The sequence below is a fragment of the Panicum virgatum genome, chromosome 7N (assembly GCF_016808335.1).
Source record: "Panicum virgatum strain AP13 chromosome 7N, P.virgatum_v5, whole genome shotgun sequence".
In the NCBI taxonomy this organism is placed as follows: domain Eukaryota; kingdom Viridiplantae; phylum Streptophyta; class Magnoliopsida; order Poales; family Poaceae; genus Panicum; species Panicum virgatum.
Window position 1 is genome coordinate 40,001 of NC_053151.1, and position 19,966 is coordinate 59,966.

At 41.0% G+C, this 19,966-nt stretch overlaps 2 protein-coding genes, 2 long non-coding RNA genes and 1 other non-coding gene across 5 annotated transcripts; 2 read left to right on the forward strand and 3 right to left on the reverse strand.

Annotated features, from left to right (window-relative positions):
• Positions 1–334: 334 nt before the first annotated feature.
• LOC120684077 lies at positions 335–490 on the forward strand. The gene has a single exon (XR_005679063.1). It is a non-coding gene; the product is annotated as a 5.8S ribosomal RNA (ribosomal RNA).
• Positions 491–1,724: 1,234 nt separating this feature from the next.
• Positions 1,725–2,161, forward strand: LOC120681785. Its single transcript, XR_005678096.1, has 3 exons — positions 1,725–1,839; positions 1,907–2,005; positions 2,139–2,161. It is a non-coding gene; the product is annotated as an uncharacterized LOC120681785 (long non-coding RNA).
• A 2,127-nt stretch (positions 2,162–4,288) lies between these two features.
• Positions 4,289–7,354, reverse strand: LOC120682795. The gene is made up of 6 exons (XM_039964808.1): positions 6,989–7,354; positions 6,785–6,886; positions 6,412–6,714; positions 6,229–6,322; positions 4,673–4,720; positions 4,289–4,561 (listed from the first exon to the last, which is right to left on the reverse strand). The coding sequence occupies exons 1-6, from the start codon at positions 7,091–7,093 to the stop codon at positions 4,365–4,367; spliced, it is 849 nt and encodes a 282-aa protein (XP_039820742.1). The 5' UTR covers positions 7,094–7,354; the 3' UTR covers positions 4,289–4,364.
• Positions 7,355–11,651: 4,297 nt separating this feature from the next.
• Positions 11,652–12,118, reverse strand: LOC120680675. The gene is made up of 2 exons (XR_005677764.1): positions 11,987–12,118; positions 11,652–11,909 (listed from the first exon to the last, which is right to left on the reverse strand). It is a non-coding gene; the product is annotated as an uncharacterized LOC120680675 (long non-coding RNA).
• A 960-nt stretch (positions 12,119–13,078) lies between these two features.
• Positions 13,079–16,850, reverse strand: LOC120680674. Its single transcript, XM_039962182.1, has 7 exons — positions 16,477–16,850; positions 16,273–16,374; positions 15,900–16,202; positions 15,717–15,810; positions 14,161–14,208; positions 13,946–14,049; positions 13,079–13,128 (listed from the first exon to the last, which is right to left on the reverse strand). The coding sequence occupies exons 1-7, from the start codon at positions 16,579–16,581 to the stop codon at positions 13,114–13,116; spliced, it is 771 nt and encodes a 256-aa protein (XP_039818116.1). The 5' UTR covers positions 16,582–16,850; the 3' UTR covers positions 13,079–13,113.
• Positions 16,851–19,966: the final 3,116 nt, after the last annotated feature.

Consider the following 19,966-nt stretch of genomic DNA (forward strand, 5'->3'; position numbering starts at 1 on the left):
AATTCGATCCAACAGCTAGAAGCGACGTGCATTCTGATTTGGGCTGTGTGGGCCAAATCAGTTAGATGGGCCAAAACAGATCTTGTCTCATGCTGTCGTACCTTCACTGTTTAATGTTTTTCTTTTTCTTATTTATTTTAAGACTTGCAAAAACAAATATCATATATACCCCAATACAATTTTTACATGTAATAGACTACGGTTGTCAGGTAGGAGTTTGAATAATTTTCTAACAAAATTACTATTATTATCTATAATTTAAATGAATTTATGCGTGCTTATTGGAAGTAATTCCAGTTCGAACTCTGGTAATGTTGCTATCTTAATACAACACGACTCTCAGCAAAGGATATCTCGGCTCTCGCATCGATGAAGAATGTAGCAAAATGTGATACCTGGTGTGAATTCCAGAATCCCGTGAACCATCAAGTTTTTTAATACAAGTTGCGTCCGAGACCTTTTGGTTGAGGGCACGCCTGCCTGGGCGTCAAGACAAAAGACACTCATAACCCATACATGGGTACGGATGTGGTGTTTGGCTCCCCGTGCCTCGTGGCGTGGTGGGCTAAAGTTGGGGCTGCTAGCATACCATGCCGGGCTCCAACATGTGGTGGCGACATTAGTTGTTCTCGATGTGGCGTCCCGTCACAAAGCTAGCTCCTCGGCCTAAATGACCCATTTACATTTGTAGCACCTCGGTGCTCGGACCGCGACCCCAGGTCAGACGGGACTACCCGCTGAGTTTAAGCATATAAATAAGCGAAGGAGAAGAAATTTACAAGGATTCCCCTAGTAACGGTGAGCGAACCTGGAGTAGCCCATCTTGAGAATCAGGTAGTCTCACTTCCCGAATTATAGTCTGTAGAGGCGTCCTCAGAGATGGACTGGGCCCAATTTCCCTAGAAAGGGACACCTGGGAGGGTGAGAGCCCCATCTGGCTCGGACCCTATCTCACCACGAGGTGCCATCAAGGAGTAGGGTTGTTTGGGAATGTAGCCCAAATCGGGCGGTAAACTTCGTCCAAGTTAAATACAGGCGCGAGACAGATAGCGAACAAGTACCGCGAGGGAAAGATGAAAAGAACTTTAAAAAGAGAGTCAAAGAGTGATTGAAATTCCCAGGAGGGAAACGGATGGGGGCAAGCGATGCACCCCGGTCGAATGCGGAACGGCTTCTACTGGTCCGCCGATCAGCTTGGGGCGTGGGCTGTTGCCGTCCGTGCCGGTGGCGTCGGGCGAAAGACTAATCGAACCATCTAGTAGCTGGTTCCCTCAAAGACTAATCGAATCATCTAGTAGCTAGTTCCCTCCAAAGTTTCTTTCAGGATAGCTGGAGCCCATTATGAGTTCTATCGAGTAAAGCCAATGATTAGAGGGATCAAGGGCGCAACACCCTCTGTAACACCCAGTTTATAAAGGACATAAACCGAGCAATCAGTACACATCTGATGATGATTTCTATGCCATGTGTAAGATTCATAGGACCTAGCATTATAGTCTTATAGATTTATAGCAATTAAGTTCAACATTGGCTGTATGGAAATTTCCTTGTTCAGTAATCAGTACGCAATATGCACTATGCATCATATTAAAGAATTTTTAATACTGTCAGCTACTTGAGTTTTTGACTGCTGAGTCACTTACTAGTTGTACTACTGTAGTGTCATCTACTTTTGATTTGATTGGATTTTTAATCCACCGCTTGTGAAATTTATGTCCTTTCAATTAGTAATAGTTTCATAATCTTTCTTTGATATCTCATTTATTTTGACACTTAAAATGTGAACAGAAACAGATTGAGTTGCTGACAAAAGTGAAGATGCCACTATCAGATTTGGTGGTAAGAATGAGGACCGTATATGGTATCTGACTATTTATAATCTCTGATAAATGACTGATATATTCAGAGTGCGGCTCTGGCGCTGGATCAATCTATCTTGGATGTTGATCAAGTGGAGAATCTTATAAAGTTCTGCCCTACGAAAGTAGAAATGGAACTTCTCAAGGTACCTCACCAGTACATTGTTTTTTTACTTCCCTGGTGATCTCATTTTATAAATCTACCATCTTACTTTTTTTTGTCAGAATAACACTTGGTGATCCTGTTACATAAATTTACCATCTTATTTTTTTATTCAGAATTACACCGGAGACAAGGAAACACACGTGCAACATTTCACCTTTCTTCCCGGTCCGTGGAACAGGGCCACCGCCCCTCAGTGATAGCAGGCCCACGCTCGGTCTATGCCGAGTCGTGGCGGCTCCTGAAACTGCATGTGGCTGGCATGAGAACTAATTTCAAGTGACGGTGGGAGGTATGTCCACTCGCCGGTCGGATTAGGTACTTATGCTTACCGATTACCATATTTCTCGGCATGTGGTTAGTATATTCAAAGCTTAACAACCACTACCACACACTGTGGCCTTAACCATTTTCTCTAAACAGACGGGGCATCTATAAAAATATTTCCCCGTCCGTAGACCTTATGATTGCAGCATGTAGTAGACAAGCAATTTCTATATTGCTCGCGAGTGACGGGAAATCACTCGACTTCTACCACGAATAAGCTTAGCCATCTAGCGAGTCCAACATCTAGTAAGCATTTCAAAAGGGAAGATATGATTATGCAACTAAGGTTTCAAACAAACCTAACCACTTAATGCGCAAACATTAATAAACATAGATTGCATAATAGAGTAGCTATCTAGTTAGAAATTTATGCTCTTGGGTTTGCCTTCTGGATCGGTTTCTTGAGCGGGGGCTTCTGGGTGCTGGGCTGGGTCTTCTGACGCCGCGGTCCACGTCACTTGCGCTTCGTGGATCTCCTCTCCGGGTCTTCTGACGCCGCGGTCCACGTCACTTGCGCTTCGTGGATCTCCACTCCGCTTGCCAGCACCAATTCGTAGTTGCCGTTAGCTAGAGCGGTCGGTTCTATATGTATGCAGAAGCTTGCGTTAAAAAGACGTTTAGTGTTTTAACTTTATATTAAGGTTACATGGTGTTCATGAGTTGAGAGTGGGTGAGTTTATTTCTTTCTTTCATTACTGAGCAATCGTTTATAGAGTAGTTTTCAAAACTGATTTAACTCATAGAATGGGCGGGGTGGATTTTCTTAAAACCTTTTAATTAACTATAGAAGTTAATATTAGACTTTTATTGTATTATCTTGGTTAAATGTGAAACTGAACTTATGTAACTTTTCTAGTCTTGAAAATTTAACACAAGGTATATCATGTTGACATGGATTTACTGTAAAAATTTCAATCCAAAAGGTACAGCACATTAAATATGAAAAATAAAATACAACTGCAGCCTATTATCCAAACTAAAATTATACCGAGAGTTTAACTTAATTACTGGCCTTGTAAATTTTACTGGAGGTGTAAAATGATGCGCCAATGCTACAGTAAAAAAATTTAGCCTTAGATAACCTTTTCACTGGGCATGAAAAATTGCACAAGTTATTCAAGCATAAAGCTAAAATAATTGGGGCTTTTCAGTAGATTAAAAATTTCCAGCATGTTCATATGGATAAAGGTAGCTCCCAAAAATTAACTCACATTTTTCTAGATGCTTAAACTATTTATTTTAAATTTGCGTGATTGTGCAATCCCAAAAAGAGTTGGTCCAGTTTACCATCTCCGAAAATTCCCAAACCATGAGTCAGATGTGAAGCTGTATTTTGGCAATAGCCTCAACTATTGGATACATTGTCAATATTCTCTTTCTTATAGGGTACACCACATGCATTTGCACGCCAAACCCAAGAAACTCTTGACAAACAAACAAAGATGCTACAGAGGCTAGGATACACAAGATGCACGTGAATCAGCTGGTGTTGAAGGTGCATATAGAGAAAAGTACAACAACCAAACATTTTTTTTTAGAAATTTCCAAAGAGAAGGCCTAAAAAAAAGAACATCTAGTAGTATACTACAGTTTTGAAATGATAGAACATTGTAGTATACTGCAGTTATACCACATCATAGAACATGGTAACATTAATATAAAAATAATAATACTGTACTGATTTAAACCCAATAGAATGATGTTAGAGCTCGTTGATCAACAAAATAGTGAGATGCACATAAGTAGGTAACAATAGTGATTTCATATAGTGTTGAAATGGGCCGGCATGTGGATCCGGTAAGTAGTAAGCATCAGCGATAGCAATTTGATTGGCCCATGGCTAATGCCAGATTAGTGCTGAGCTTATTGAATAATATTATATATGGATTACTCATGCCGAGCATACGCCCCATTGTGCCCCATCGGTGGCCCGCCACCGGTGGCACATCATCAAACTGTAGTCCACATACCACTTTAGATCTAATCACATAAAAAACACACCAGTCAGGACCTAGTCATAACAGGATGCCAACTTCATGTACATGTACCCAAGATGAATTATCATGAGGATGAGAGCATAAGAATAGTTTAATCACAAATAAACTTACATGGTTGTCATCCAATGAGTCATCATCATTCCCAACCTCGTCACCACGAACAATGTGCTTGTCCATTTTACCAACCTCATAAGGAGCCTTTTGCTTGTTTTTTCCTTAAAACAAAAACATGTACATATAGTTCAGCTGGCAGCAAGATTCAAGGGCCAGTAGCACAGATGCTCTAAAGAGTAAACATGCAACAAATAATTGGGGAAATTACATACCCTGGATACAACTGCTGCACGTTGAAAGTCTCTCAGTTTCCTCTTCATCTGAAATGAGGATAAAGTCTGATACTCTCAGATCTGTGAGTTGGCCTCCACTTTGCAAGCTGGGGAATAAGGATACAATGCAAAAGAGCACAGACACCCCCAAATTGCCCGGCACATTTAATACTAAAAAAAATGAAACAAGCTGCATGATGGAGCTAGCATGGGTTGTAACACCATTACACTCTTTCTGCTTCTTTCACCTATGTGGCTGATTGGTTTATCTTTAATTATCAAAGTGATTTAATTATCAAAGTGATGAAAACTGACATCTTATGGCAGTAGTCAAGGATTGTTAAACCGGTTATCTGTTCATCTAGGGATCAAAAGGAATATACAAGTGATTTTTTATTTATTTATTTATTAAATGGCAATTGTTGTTCCACACGACCTCACATCTCTTTCTTATTCTTGCTAATTGTTTTGATCTCAAATAAACTCATAGCTCGCTGCTACTGCTACTTTATGGCTATTGGCGCCCTATGAAAGCATCCATAACACTGACAATCTGCTATTCTATTTGAAAGAGGATGGAACGTTGGACATAAGAGTGCCCTTCGAGGGCTGGAGGAACCTGTGAATACTTTTAGAAGCATTCTTGGTGTTCATATAATCCTTTGGATAATTTCATATGTTTCCTGAAGGGCAAGGACAAAGTAATCCCAGTGTTCATACAATCACACTAAAAGCTGTTGATGCAGAGAAAATTGGATTCAGTTTATGTTGCTGGTGTTCTTGCCGTACATATAATTTTGATCCCTGCAGTTTGCTTCTTAGTACGGCTACCCCTTGGCCTTGGTAGCCATACTAAGAAGCTGTCTTGAAGATGTACATGTTTCTTTGCCAATGATTATATATATGTCAAATATTTACTCATTTTCCTTATCAATATATCAGCAGTCCATGTCTCACTTATTATTTATTTCGTTTGAACTAAACTAAATATACTTGATTTGGGTTCATTTGAAACTTTTATGCTTTGCTAAAAAAAATTAGATTTCAAAACATATTATAAACTTTTTGTTAAATGTAAGATCAACAAAGTGATTTATGGGGCTTTGATGGCATAGTAACATTCCCAAGCGATGTTTATCATTGCTGCATTGTTTCAGCAACATTATGGTGATTTTACTCTGTGTTCTATAAGTTAGTGGCAGAGAATGAGCTGTATTTCTAGTAGAAAACAATCAACGAGAAAACAAGAACCAACTGAAAATGCCCACCGAACAGCCACGCAATGACCTAGCGCTAGCGCTAGAAAGGTGGTGTGATGCCAACACAACCATCCAAACATCTGCCCCAAGAGGGCGCGTTCAAACAACCATGTGGATGCAGGAAGAGGGGAGCAGAGATGAGAGGCATGCATGTATTACCACACAAGTTTTTCCGAGCACTTGAGCCTGGCGCAATCTTTTGCAATTTATGCTTGGATGGGCACTCCCGCAGCTGGTGCGAAGCCAAGGTGGAGAATGGAATGTATTCTTCGCAAGCCACGCATTTCACCATGATACCTTGGACGAGGTAGTCGAGCTCACTGCAGCGAACATAGTTGACGATATCCCCACGGTAGCAGGGGCTACAAATGAGAACGTCACCAGAGATATGCTGCAACAAGGGTAGGATAGCATGAAGCCAAAATCAAATCAAACCAAACTGCATCCAAATTAATTCGGTCAGGTCAGAGCTGAGCTCACCCTGAAAATAGGAGGTCGGAGAGGAAGCTCGCATTCAGAGCAGACAAGTAGACTTGTCTTGATGCAGCCGCCCCCGTAAAACGCGAACTCCATCTGCCGTTCCGGAAGCTTGGGATCGACGACGTCGGTGTTGCACATGTGTTCAAAAAACTTGCAGTAGGGGATGTATTCGCCCCCAGAGTCGCAGAAGATGCATTTGAACTTCATCTGAGCGATGGTGCGGTCCAGCAAACGGCAGTTGGAGATACATGCCTTTTCGTGTCGGCGGGTGCAGGCACCACAATAGATGTGGCCGCCAGCGCACTGCAAGGCCCAGAAGTGAAGTTGAGCTAGGAAAAAAACGAAAACTTTGCGGGCTTTTCATCTCACCCACCGTGTACGCTTGGCCCCTGATCTGGTCAGGCCGGAGGGGTTGTTGGCAATATGCGCAATCCAGTACTAAATGGTTGATCTTGAGTTCAAACACACCCATCTCCTGCGATTGAATCTATCAAATTAAGCGTCGTGGAGAAGCAATAGAGAGAAGAAGTAGGAAGAAGGAGAAGCATCTAATGTAGCATCCTCCATGGTGGCTTACCCGGTTCCTTGGGGGCAGGACCGAGGCTTCCTTGGATCGGTCCTCCTCGGCCTTGTCCTCCTGGGGGCGGAGTCGCTCCTGCGCAGCAACGAACTCCTCCTCCATGAGGAGGTAGTCCTTGCCGCTCGAGCTTGAGGAGGCGTAGGCGGCACTTGGAGAGCGACGCGACGTTGGGGATCTGGCCGCCGCGAGACTGGTGGTTGTGACGGCCGGCCGGAGGCCCGCGATGGATGGCTGGATCAACGGGTGGGGCGGTGGCCCAGCTGGGAAGGACGAGACCGGCGGTCGGGGGATCCGCGGCGCTGCTGGGCCGCTCGACGGCGAGAGGTTCGGCAGGCGGTGGGAGAGCGGCACGCGCCGCGGGAGGGAGGCGCGTTGAGGGGAGAGGAGAAGAGAGAGTTAGGGTTGGGGAGGACATCGTATATACAGCTGATCTGGCTGGCCTCCACCGTTCAATCAAATCGACGGCTACGATTCTCCTACGCGTCGGGCTTTGGCCAAGTGCGCGGCCCAGACCAGATTGCTATGATTTTCTTTTTATTTTCTTTTTTTTTCTTTTATTATTTGATATAACTGGTGAGCGTTGGTCTAAACGGGCTAAACGGCTGTTTAAACGGTGTTTAAACGGTAAACGGTGACTAATTGTGTAGTTTAGCCCATAAACGGTTCGACCGTTTAAACGGTAAAAACGGAGTTAAACAGCCTAAACGGTCTAAATAAAATGGAAATAAACACTATTACACAGACTAAACAGTCGTTTAGCTCACTGTTTAGGTGAACACTAAAAATTCAGTTGAGTTTTTTTACATAAATATCTATATCTTGAATTGCACATTCGTAAATATGTATAATAATTTGTTGTATGTATAAATATGTATATATATTCTTTTACATACACAAATATGTATATTTGGCATAATATTTTATTTTTTACAAGCTTAAATATGTATGTTTTGATCTAAAATATAGAACCGTTTAGACCGTTTTAAATCTGTGTAAACTCCATTTAAACTGTCTAAACGCTAAACAAAGGTTGACCGACTGTTTACCGTTTAGGATAACACTGGTTATATATTTACTTTTATATAACATGTGCCATATTTACTTTACTCTTGTAGCATGTTTATTGGTTCAGATAACTTATTTGCAATTTTCGGTCAACACTGGAATATTTTATAGATTTAATTGCATTTTTCATGATTTAGTGAAGAAATAAATTAATAATAGACAAATAGCCTAAAAAATCAAGATATTTGGCGGAGGGGAAACATATGTCCACGTAGCATCCTCAAAATAAGTTTGGACAAGAAACTCCACATGTGTGCCGGATGTTGCCGGTGTTTCTTTTAACTCCGTGTGTGGGTTTAACGTGAAGTCACTTTCGCCTTCGAGATTTCAACATGGTCGATAGTTCACTTTCTCATTTCCACGTGGGGGCTTGAGGTTACCTTGCTATATCATGATTATGGGCCTAGATAACTTATTCACAATTTTCGACCAACACTGAAATATTTTATAAATTTAATTGCATTTTTTATGATTTAGTGAAGAAATAAATTAATAATAGACAAATAGCCTCAGAAAATCAAGAGATTTGGCCGAGAGGAAACATATGTTCACATAGCATCCTCAAAAAAGTTTGGACAAGAAACTGCACATGTTGCCGTATGTTGCTGGTGTTTATTTCAACTCCTTGTGTGGGTTACACGTGAAGTCACATTCGCTTTCGAGGTTTCGACATGATCGATAGTTTACTTTGTCATTTCCACGTGGGGGCTTTAGGTCACCTTGCTATATCATGTTTATGGGCCCAGGTAACTTATTCGCAATTTTTTACCAGCACTGCAATATTTTATGAATTTATTTGCAATTTTGATGATTTAGTGCAGAAAATAAATTAATAATACACAGATAGCCTTAGAAATTCAATATATTTGGTGGAGGGGTAACATATGTCCACGTATCTTCCTCAAAAAAGTTTGGACTAGAAACTTCACATGTTGTCGAGTGTTGCCGGTGTTTCTTTCAGCTCGTTGTGTTGGTTACACGTGAATTCAGTTTCACCATCCACATTTTAACATGATCGATAGTTCACTTGATCATTTCCATGCAGAGACTTGAGGTCACCTTGCTATATCACGTTTATGAGCCCAGGTAAGTTATTCGTAATTTTGGACCAACACAATATCTTATGAATTTAATTGCATTTTTGATGATTTAGTGCAGAAATAAATTAATGATGCACAGATAGCCTCAAAAATTCAAGATAATTGGCGGAGGGGTAACATATGTCCACGTAGAATCCTCAAAAAAGTTTGGGCAAGAAACTCCACGTGTTGCCGGTGTTGCTGGTGTTTCTTCCAACTCGTTGTGTGCGTTACACGTGAAGTCATCCTAACCGTCCAAGTTTCAAAATGACCAATAGTTTACTTTATAATTTTCATATGGGGGCTTGAGGTTAGCTTTGTATAGAATGTTTATTGATCTATATATCTTATTTGTAATTTTTGGTCGACACTACAATATTTTATGAATTTAATTGAATTTTTGATGATTTACTGTAGAAATAAATTAACAATACACAAATAGCCTCAGAAATTCAATATATTTTTCTAAGGGTCATCATATTTCCATGTAGAATCCTCAAAAATGTTTAGACAAGAAACTCCACATGTTGTTGGTGTTGTCGGTGTCTCTTTCAACGGGTAGTGTGGGTTACAAATGAAGTCATCCTTACCGCCCATGTTTCAACATGACCAATAGTTTAGTTTATAATTTTCATACGAGTACTCGATATATTTTGTGGAGGGGCAAAAAATGTCCGTGTGGCACCCTTAAAAAGTTTGGGCAAAAAATTCCACATGCTGCCGGTGTTTCTTTCAACTCGTTGTGTGTCTTACACGTGAAGTCACTTTCACCATCCAAGTTTCAACATGATCGATAGTTCACTTTATCAAAATTAGACATATACTAATGAACATGCTATGAAAAAAGTAACCTCAAAATCTCATGATTTTTTAAGGGTATTTGTGAATTATTAATTTTTCGCTAGCAAATTACCCAACCAACAATTAAATAATACATGAATGCCTAAAAATTCCAATTATGGATATGGTTATATTTTTTTGAAAGTTCAAATTGTGTTTGTTGAATTAAAATTTAAAAACTTGTTAAAACTTATTTCACTTTGGAAACACAATTGAAAAATGTTTGAAACCTATAGCAAGCAGCCCAACTTATCCCACCTGCACTCTTTTCCACCTGGCCCATAGCCAAACCCACCAGCACATGTGGCGCTGGGCTGTGACTGCTGGGCCACACAGCCAGGCCTTGGCCCATGCGCGGATGAGAGGGGACATTCAGCCCAAGAGGGAGGAGGCCAGTTGGGCTGGCTGCATTGGCCACATTCAGCCCAAGAGAGAAAAGAGACGTGATGGAGGGTGGGTTGGGCTCTAAAACTATAGGGATTGCAGCCCAAAATAATTTTTAATATTTTTAGAATTTTAAAAAACATAAGTTTAATACAAATTTGTTTGTTACGGGCATTGCTGGGTATTTCTACTTGATCAAGTGTTTGCATTTAACTCTAAATTCTCAAGAGATGCGCCGGTGCCGCCCGCATCCGGCGCGCCGCCCGACGCCCTGCCGGCTGCTGCAGTGCCACCCGCGCTCGCCGCCCGCCGTGTGGCTCGGGGCGTGGCTCGGGGCTTCGATGATTCCTGGATCCGCCACTGGATGTATGATAAATTAGAATGGAGGGATGAGGATGAAAGGGAAGCAAGAAGAAGCCTGTACAGGAAGATCAGCAGGGCTACGAGGACAACTCGTTTGAGTTAGGCATTTGATCAAGTGCTCCGTCAAGTGCTCTTGACCCGTGAATTGTTGTTAGATGTAACAAATCTGAAGATGGAATCAGGGTCTTGTCACAGTCAAAAGCAGCTTTTATAGTCGGTGAGTTTGGCCTGGAGACAAGAACATCCTATGATCATAAGCTATGCTACTTATATTTTAGAATTGCGATTACTTATACTAACCTTTTTTCCATGTAGTTTGACTAACAGCATATAGATACATGCCTAAACATTGGAAGTATATGAAATATGTTATTGATATCAGTGGTTCAATTACGACCGTTGGTCCTGCATTGCCAGAATGAATAACTTCAATTTGTACATGAGTTTGAAACAAAGTTTTAGTGATTTATGGAAGCGCAAATTTTAGCTACTTTCAATAAAAGTTATGGTGAGGCTAAAAATTATCTTCAAACCACAGAAAACATGCACCTTTCCTTTTCAAGGAAACACACGAATATCATTACAAATCATACACTGCATATAAATAAATATTTTGACATGGTATAAATGGTAGCTGGAAGTTTAGATTTTTCACTCGATGAGACTAACAGAAGGGAGCAACTGCATCCCCCATCAGCTGCTTACAATAGAGCGACATTCAAGCTGGAGCAAATCATAAATTAACCATCAACTATTGTATACTATATGAATAATTGACTTGGGCATAGGAATTTCTTTTGGGGGCAATTTGCATGTGAGGAGATCTGAGGGATCTAGGATAGGCTGAAGAACAAAGTGATTAAATGAATTTTTAGCAAAGTTGTAATAGCATGGCAACCAGCCAACCAGCCACACCGCCATCAAGCTCGTATCAAAGATAACCAAACGTGAAATTATGTTAGAATGATAAACCAACGCTAAGAACATCTCTCAAGTTAAGCAAGCTTACAATGCAATATAGTTGCTTTTCCATGTTACAAGCTAAGCGCAGCAGCCTCATAGGATTTACGATTGTTCACAAGAGCGCTGTTTTATTCCCCGGTGGATATTAGGACCTTCACGTTTGGTCCGTTGCTGGCCTGCTTTGTAGGTTGAGCTATCAGTCACAAGGGCGCCCATTTTACCACCTTAAAATTTTTAAAGCAAATTTAAAACAAGTTCATGCTGCGGTCATAAGAGCTAATTACATGAAAAAGAAACTTACCCCTATTCCTGTTGTGGGCTGCTTGGAAGAGACGGGTGACTGGGCGATGAGGTAGAGGTGGCTTCAAGGGAGCCGTGATGGGTAGGCATCGACATGTCGACGTGCTAGCCTGGGCAGCAGTAGGTGCTGCTTGAGAGAAGAGAGATAAGAGTACAGTTTGATGGCAATACTGCTGTTTAAATATACATACTACCTTACAATCTTAGCAAAAGAAATAATTCTCAAAGTGCTAAATTATGGAAACTGAAAGTTTGGAAACTAATCAAAGGAAGCTAAGTCCTAGTCACCAGCGCTGATCCTTTGCAGCTTCCTATCCTTCTTTGTTTTTGCTAGTGTTGCATACCTATGTGAGTAGTAGACATTACCGAAGGCCTGCAACAACCCCCAACTCCAAAAACAAATTGAATAGAATCCTTAGCTGTGCTAACACCTCGCCGCATTACACCCAGTAAGCAGGCCCATGCTGATTGCCAATAAATGCAACACGTTCAGCCAATGCGTGCGCAGACGAACGGCGACTTAGCCTGTTCACGCGCAGCCATCACCACACAGCGCTTTAGGCCCTGTTCTCTTCAGCTTTCCTTTTTTGCTTTTCTTTTCTTTTCACTTCCTATATGCACCATTGCACTTCCTATAGCTCAGCCCCAAACAACATCGTACACCACGACCATCCCCAAATGCAGTTTTGGGATGCTAGAAAAAAGTTTAGGAAGGGTGGGAGGAAGGTGAAGTGACTCCATTATTGAGCTCTAATGCACCGCACCCTTTACCGGATCTATGCAGCATCAAGTCCAAAACCATGACGTAAAAAAAAACAGCTTTGTCGTAAATTTTCTGGTTGTGGAGTTCAAGATAATCTATACCTTTATGGGTAATCTATATCACATTCCATGCTAACAACACAGCTATAATGTAATCATGCATGCTTATTGTTGAGTAATACTACATGCTTATTATTTATTGATTTCAGCGCTTAATCTAAGTGCACATAAATGCACACATCCATACTCTCTAATGAGCTAACTCTATACGATGGCACATATATAATTAACCCATAACAAAAGCATATTAGATAAAAACTCGGTAGGCACTCGGCACAGCAGCAAGTACCTGTTTTCTGCGCGTTTTCAGCCACTCTCAGCCTACAATGAACAAACACATGAGTCAGATGTGAAGCTGTATTTTGGCAATAGCCTCAACTATTGGATACATTGTCAATATTCTCTTTCTTATAGGGTACACCACATGCATTTGCACGCCAAACCCAAGAAACTCTTGACAAACAAACAAAGATGCTACAGAGGCTAGGATACACAAGATGCACGTGAATCAGCTGGTGTTGAAGGTGCATATAGAGAAAAGTACAACAACCAAACATTTTTTTTTTAGAAATTTCCAAAGAGAAGGCCTAAAAAAAAGAACATCTAGTAGTATACTACAGTTTTGAAATGATAGAACATTGTAGTATACTGCAGTTATACCACATCATAGAACATGGTAACATTAATATAAAAATAATAATACTGTACTGATTTAAACCCAATAGAATGATGTTAGAGCTCGTTGATCAACAAAATAGTGAGATGCACATAAGTAGGTAACAATAGTGATTTCATATAGTGTTGAAATGGGCCGGCATGTGGATCCGGTAAGTAGTAAGCATCAGCGATAGCAATTTGATTGGCCCATGGCTAATGCCAGATTAGTGCTGAGCTTATTGAATAATATTATATATGGATTACTCATGCCGAGCATACGCCCCATTGTGCCCCATCGGTGGCCCGCCACCGGTGGCACATCATCAAACTGTAGTCCACATACCACTTTAGATCTAATCACATAAAAAACACACCAGTCAGGACCTAGTCATAACAGGATGCCAACTTCATGTACATGTACCCAAGATGAATTATCATGAGGATGAGAGCATAAGAATAGTTTAATCACAAATAAACTTACATGGTTGTCATCCAATGAGTCATCATCATTCCCAACCTCGTCACCACGAACAATGTGCTTGTCCATTTTACCAACCTCATAAGGAGCCTTTTGCTTGTTTTTTCCTTAAAACAAAAACATGTACATATAGTTCAGCTGGCAGCAAGATTCAAGGGCCAGTAGCACAGATGCTCTAAAGAGTAAACATGCAACAAATAATTGGGGAAATTACATACCCTGGATACAACTGCTGCACGTTGAAAGTCTCTCAGTTTCCTCTTCATCTGAAATGAGGATAAAGTCTGATACTCTCAGATCTGTGAGTTGGCCTCCACTTTGCAAGCTGGGGAATAAGGATACAATGCAAAAGAGCACAGACACCCCCAAATTGCCCGGCACATTTAATACTAAAAAAAATGAAACAAGCTGCATGATGGAGCTAGCATGGGTTGTAACACCATTACACTCTTTCTGCTTCTTTCACCTATGTGGCTGATTGGTTTATCTTTAATTATCAAAGTGATTTAATTATCAAAGTGATGAAAACTGACATCTTATGGCAGTAGTCAAGGATTGTTAAACCGGTTATCTGTTCATCTAGGGATCAAAAGGAATATACAAGTGATTTTTTATTTATTTATTTATTAAATGGCAATTGTTGTTCCACACGACCTCACATCTCTTTCTTATTCTTGCTAATTGTTTTGATCTCAAATAAACTCATAGCTCGCTGCTACTGCTACTTTATGGCTATTGGCGCCCTATGAAAGCATCCATAACACTGACAATCTGCTATTCTATTTGAAAGAGGATGGAACGTTGGACATAAGAGTGCCCTTCGAGGGCTGGAGGAACCTGTGAATACTTTTAGAAGCATTCTTGGTGTTCATATAATCCTTTGGATAATTTCATATGTTTCCTGAAGGGCAAGGACAAAGTAATCCCAGTGTTCATACAATCACACTAAAAGCTGTTGATGCAGAGAAAATTGGATTCAGTTTATGTTGCTGGTGTTCTTGCCGTACATATAATTTTGATCCCTGCAGTTTGCTTCTTAGTACGGCTACCCCTTGGCCTTGGTAGCCATACTAAGAAGCTGTCTTGAAGATGTACATGTTTCTTTGCCAATGATTATATATATGTCAAATATTTACTCATTTTCCTTATCAATATATCAGCAGTCCATGTCTCACTTATTATTTATTTCGTTTGAACTAAACTAAATATACTTGATTTGGGTTCATTTGAAACTTTTATGCTTTGCTAAAAAAAATTAGATTTCAAAACATATTATAAACTTTTTGTTAAATGTAAGATCAACAAAGTGATTTATGGGGCTTTGATGGCATAGTAACATTCCCAAGCGATGTTTATCATTGCTGCATTGTTTCAGCAACATTATGGTGATTTTACTCTGTGTTCTATAAGTTAGTGGCAGAGAATGAGCTGTATTTCTAGTAGAAAACAATCAACGAGAAAACAAGAACCAACTGAAAATGCCCACCGAACAGCCACGCAATGACCTAGCGCTAGCGCTAGAAAGGTGGTGTGATGCCAACACAACCATCCAAACATCTGCCCCAAGAGGGCGCGTTCAAACAACCATGTGGATGCAGGAAGAGGGGAGCAGAGATGAGAGGCATGCATGTATTACCACACAAGTTTTTCCGAGCACTTGAGCCTGGCGCAATCTTTTGCAGTTTATGCTTGGATGGGCACTCCCGCAGCTGGTGCGAAGCCAAGGTGGAGAATGGAATGTATTCTTCGCAAGCCACGCATTTCACCATGATACCTTGGACGAGGTAGTCGAGCTCACTGCAGCGAACATAGTTGACGATATCCCCACGGTAGCAGGGGCTACAAATGAGAACGTCACCAGAGATATGCTGCAACAAGGGTAGGATAGCATGAAGCCAAAATCAAATCAAACCAAACTGCATCCAAATTAATTCGGTCAGGTCAGAGCTGAGCTCACCCTGAAAATAGGAGGTCGGAGAGGAAGCTCGCATTCAGAGCAGACAAGTAGACTTGTCTTGATGCAGCCGCCCCCGTAAAACGCGAACTCCATCTGCCGTTCCGGAAGCTTGGGATCGACGACGTCGGTGTTGCACATGTGTTCAAAAAACTTGCAGTAGGGGATGTATTCGCCCCCAGAGTCGCAGAAGATGCATTTGAACTTCATCTGAGCGATGGTGCGGTCCAGCAAACGGCAGTTGGAGATACATGCCTTTTCGTGTCGGCGGGTGCAGGCACCACAATAGATGTGGCCGCCAGCGCACTGCAAGGCCCAGAAGTGAAGTTGAGCTAGGAAAAAAACGAAAACTTTGCGGGCTTTTCATCTCACCCACCGTGTACGCTTGGCCCCTGATCTGGTCAGGCCGGAGGGGTTGTTGGCAATATGCGCAATCCAGTACTAAATGGTTGATCTTGAGTTCAAACACACCCATCTCCTGCGATTGAATCTATCAAATTAAGCGTCGTGGAGAAGCAATAGAGAGAAGAAGTAGGAAGAAGGAGAAGCATCTAATGTAGCATCCTCCATGGTGGCTTACCCGGTTCCTTGGGGGCAGGACCGAGGCTTCCTTGGATCGGTCCTCCTCGGCCTTGTCCTCCTGGGGGCGGAGTCGCTCCTGCGCAGCAACGAACTCCTCCTCCATGAGGAGGTAGTCCTTGCCGCTCGAGCTTGAGGAGGCGTAGGCGGCACTTGGAGAGCGACGCGACGTTGGGGATCTGGCCGCCGCGAGACTGGTGGTTGTGACGGCCGGCCGGAGGCCCGCGACGGATGGCTGGATCAACGGGTGGGGCGGTGGCCCAGCTGGGAAGGACGAGACCGGCGGTCGGGGGATCCGCGGCGCTGCTGGGCCGCTCGACGGCGAGAGGTTCGGCAGGCGGTGGGAGAGCGGCACGCGCCGCGGGAGGGAGGCGCGTTGAGGGGAGAGGAGAAGAGAGAGTTAGGGTTGGGGAGGACATCGTATATACAGCTGATCTGGCTGGCCTCCACCGTTCAATCAAATCGACGGCTACGATTCTCCTACGCGTTGGGCTTTGGCCAAGTGCGCGGCCCAGACCAGATTGCTATGATTTTCTTTTTATTTTCTTTTTTTTCTTTTATTATTTGATATAACTGGTGAGCGTTGGTCTAAACGGGCTAAACGGCTGTTTAAACGGTGTTTAAACGGTAAACGGTGACTAATTGTGTAGTTTAGCCCATAAACGGTTCGACCGTTTAAACGGTAAAAACGGAGTTAAACAGCCTAAACGGTCTAAATAAAACGGAAATAAACACTATTACACAGACTAAACAGTCGTTTAGCTCACTGTTTAGGTGAACACTAAAAATTCAGTTGAGTTTTTTTACATAAATATCTATATCTTGAATTGCACATTCGTAAATATGTATAATAATTTGTTGTATGTATAAATATGTATATATATTCTTTTACATACACAAATATGTATATTTGGCATAATATTTTATTTTTTACAAGCTTAAATATGTATGTTTTGATCTAAAATATAGAACCGTTTAGACCGTTTTAAATCTGTGTAAACTCCATTTAAACTGTCTAAACGCTAAACAAAGGTTGACCGACTGTTTACCGTTTAGGATAACACTGGTTATATATTTACTTTTATATAACATGTGCCATATTTACTTTACTCTTGTAGCATGTTTATTGGTTCAGATAACTTATTTGCAATTTTCGGTCAACACTGGAATATTTTATAGATTTAATTGCATTTTTCATGATTTAGTGAAGAAATAAATTAATAATAGACAAATAGCCTAAAAAATCAAGATATTTGGCGGAGGGGAAACATATGTCCACGTAGCATCCTCAAAATAAGTTTGGACAAGAAACTCCACATGTGTGCCGGATGTTGCCGGTGTTTCTTTTAACTCCGTGTGTGGGTTTAACGTGAAGTCACTTTCGCCTTCGAGATTTCAACATGGTCGATAGTTCACTTTCTCATTTCCACGTGGGGGCTTGAGGTTACCTTGCTATATCATGATTATGGGCCTAGATAACTTATTCACAATTTTCGACCAACACTGAAATATTTTATAAATTTAATTGCATTTTTTATGATTTAGTGAAGAAATAAATTAATAATAGACAAATAGCCTCAGAAAATCAAGAGATTTGGCCGAGAGGAAACATATGTTCACATAGCATCCTCAAAAAAGTTTGGACAAGAAACTGCACATGTTGCCGTATGTTGCTGGTGTTTATTTCAACTCCTTGTGTGGGTTACACGTGAAGTCACATTCGCTTTCGAGGTTTCGACATGATCGATAGTTTACTTTGTCATTTCCACGTGGGGGCTTTAGGTCACCTTGCTATATCATGTTTATGGGCCCAGGTAACTTATTCGCAATTTTTTACCAGCACTGCAATATTTTATGAATTTATTTGCAATTTTGATGATTTAGTGCAGAAAATAAATTAATAATACACAGATAGCCTTAGAAATTCAATATATTTGGTGGAGGGGTAACATATGTCCACGTATCTTCCTCAAAAAAGTTTGGACTAGAAACTTCACATGTTGTCGAGTGTTGCCGGTGTTTCTTTCAGCTCGTTGTGTTGGTTACACGTGAATTCAGTTTCACCATCCACATTTTAACATGATCGATAGTTCACTTGATCATTTCCATGCAGAGACTTGAGGTCACCTTGCTATATCACGTTTATGAGCCCAGGTAAGTTATTCGTAATTTTGGACCAACACAATATCTTATGAATTTAATTGCATTTTTGATGATTTAGTGCAGAAATAAATTAATGATGCACAGATAGCCTCAAAAATTCAAGATAATTGGCGGAGGGGTAACATATGTCCACGTAGAATCCTCAAAAAAGTTTGGGCAAGAAACTCCACGTGTTGCCGGTGTTGCTGGTGTTTCTTCCAACTCGTTGTGTGCGTTACACGTGAAGTCATCCTAACCGTCCAAGTTTCAAAATGACCAATAGTTTACTTTATAATTTTCATATGGGGGCTTGAGGTTAGCTTTGTATAGAATGTTTATTGATCTATATATCTTATTTGTAATTTTTGGTCGACACTACAATATTTTATGAATTTAATTGAATTTTTGATGATTTACTGTAGAAATAAATTAACAATACACAAATAGCCTCAGAAATTCAATATATTTTTCTAAGGGTCATCATATTTCCATGTAGAATCCTCAAAAATGTTTAGACAAGAAACTCCACATGTTGTTGGTGTTGCCGGTGTCTCTTTCAACGGGTAGTGTGGGTTACAAGTGAAGTCATCCTTACCGCCCATGTTTCAACATGACCAATAGTTTAGTTTATAATTTTCATACGAGTACTCGATATATTTTGTGGAGGGGCAAAAAATGTCCGTGTGGCACCCTTAAAAAGTTTGGGCAAAAAATTCCACATGCTGCCGGTGTTTCTTTCAACTCGTTGTGTGTCTTACACGTGAAGTCACTTTCACCATCCAAGTTTCAACATGATCGATAGTTCACTTTATCAAAATTAGACATATACTAATGAACATGCTATGAAAAAAGTAACCTCAAAATCTCATGATTTTTTAAGGGTATTTGTGAATTATTAATTTTTCGCTAGCAAATTACCCAACCAACAATTAAATAATACATGAATGCCTAAAAATTCCAATTATGGATATGGTTATATTTTTTTGAAAGTTCAAATTGTGTTTGTTGAATTAAAATTTAAAAACTTGTTAAAACTTATTTCACTTTGGAAACACAATTGAAAAATGTTTGAAACCTATAGCAAGCAGCCCAACTTATCCCACCTGCACTCTTTTCCACCTGGCCCATAGCCAAACCCACCAGCACATGTGGCGCTGGGCTGTGACTGCTGGGCCACACAGCCAGGCCTTGGCCCATGCGCGGATGAGAGGGGACATTCAGCCCAAGAGGGAGGAGGCCAGTTGGGCTGGCTGCATTGGCCACATTCAGCCCAAGAGAGAAAAGAGACGTGATGGAGGGTGGGTTGGGCTCTAAAACTATAGGGATTGCAGCCCAAAATAATTTTTAAT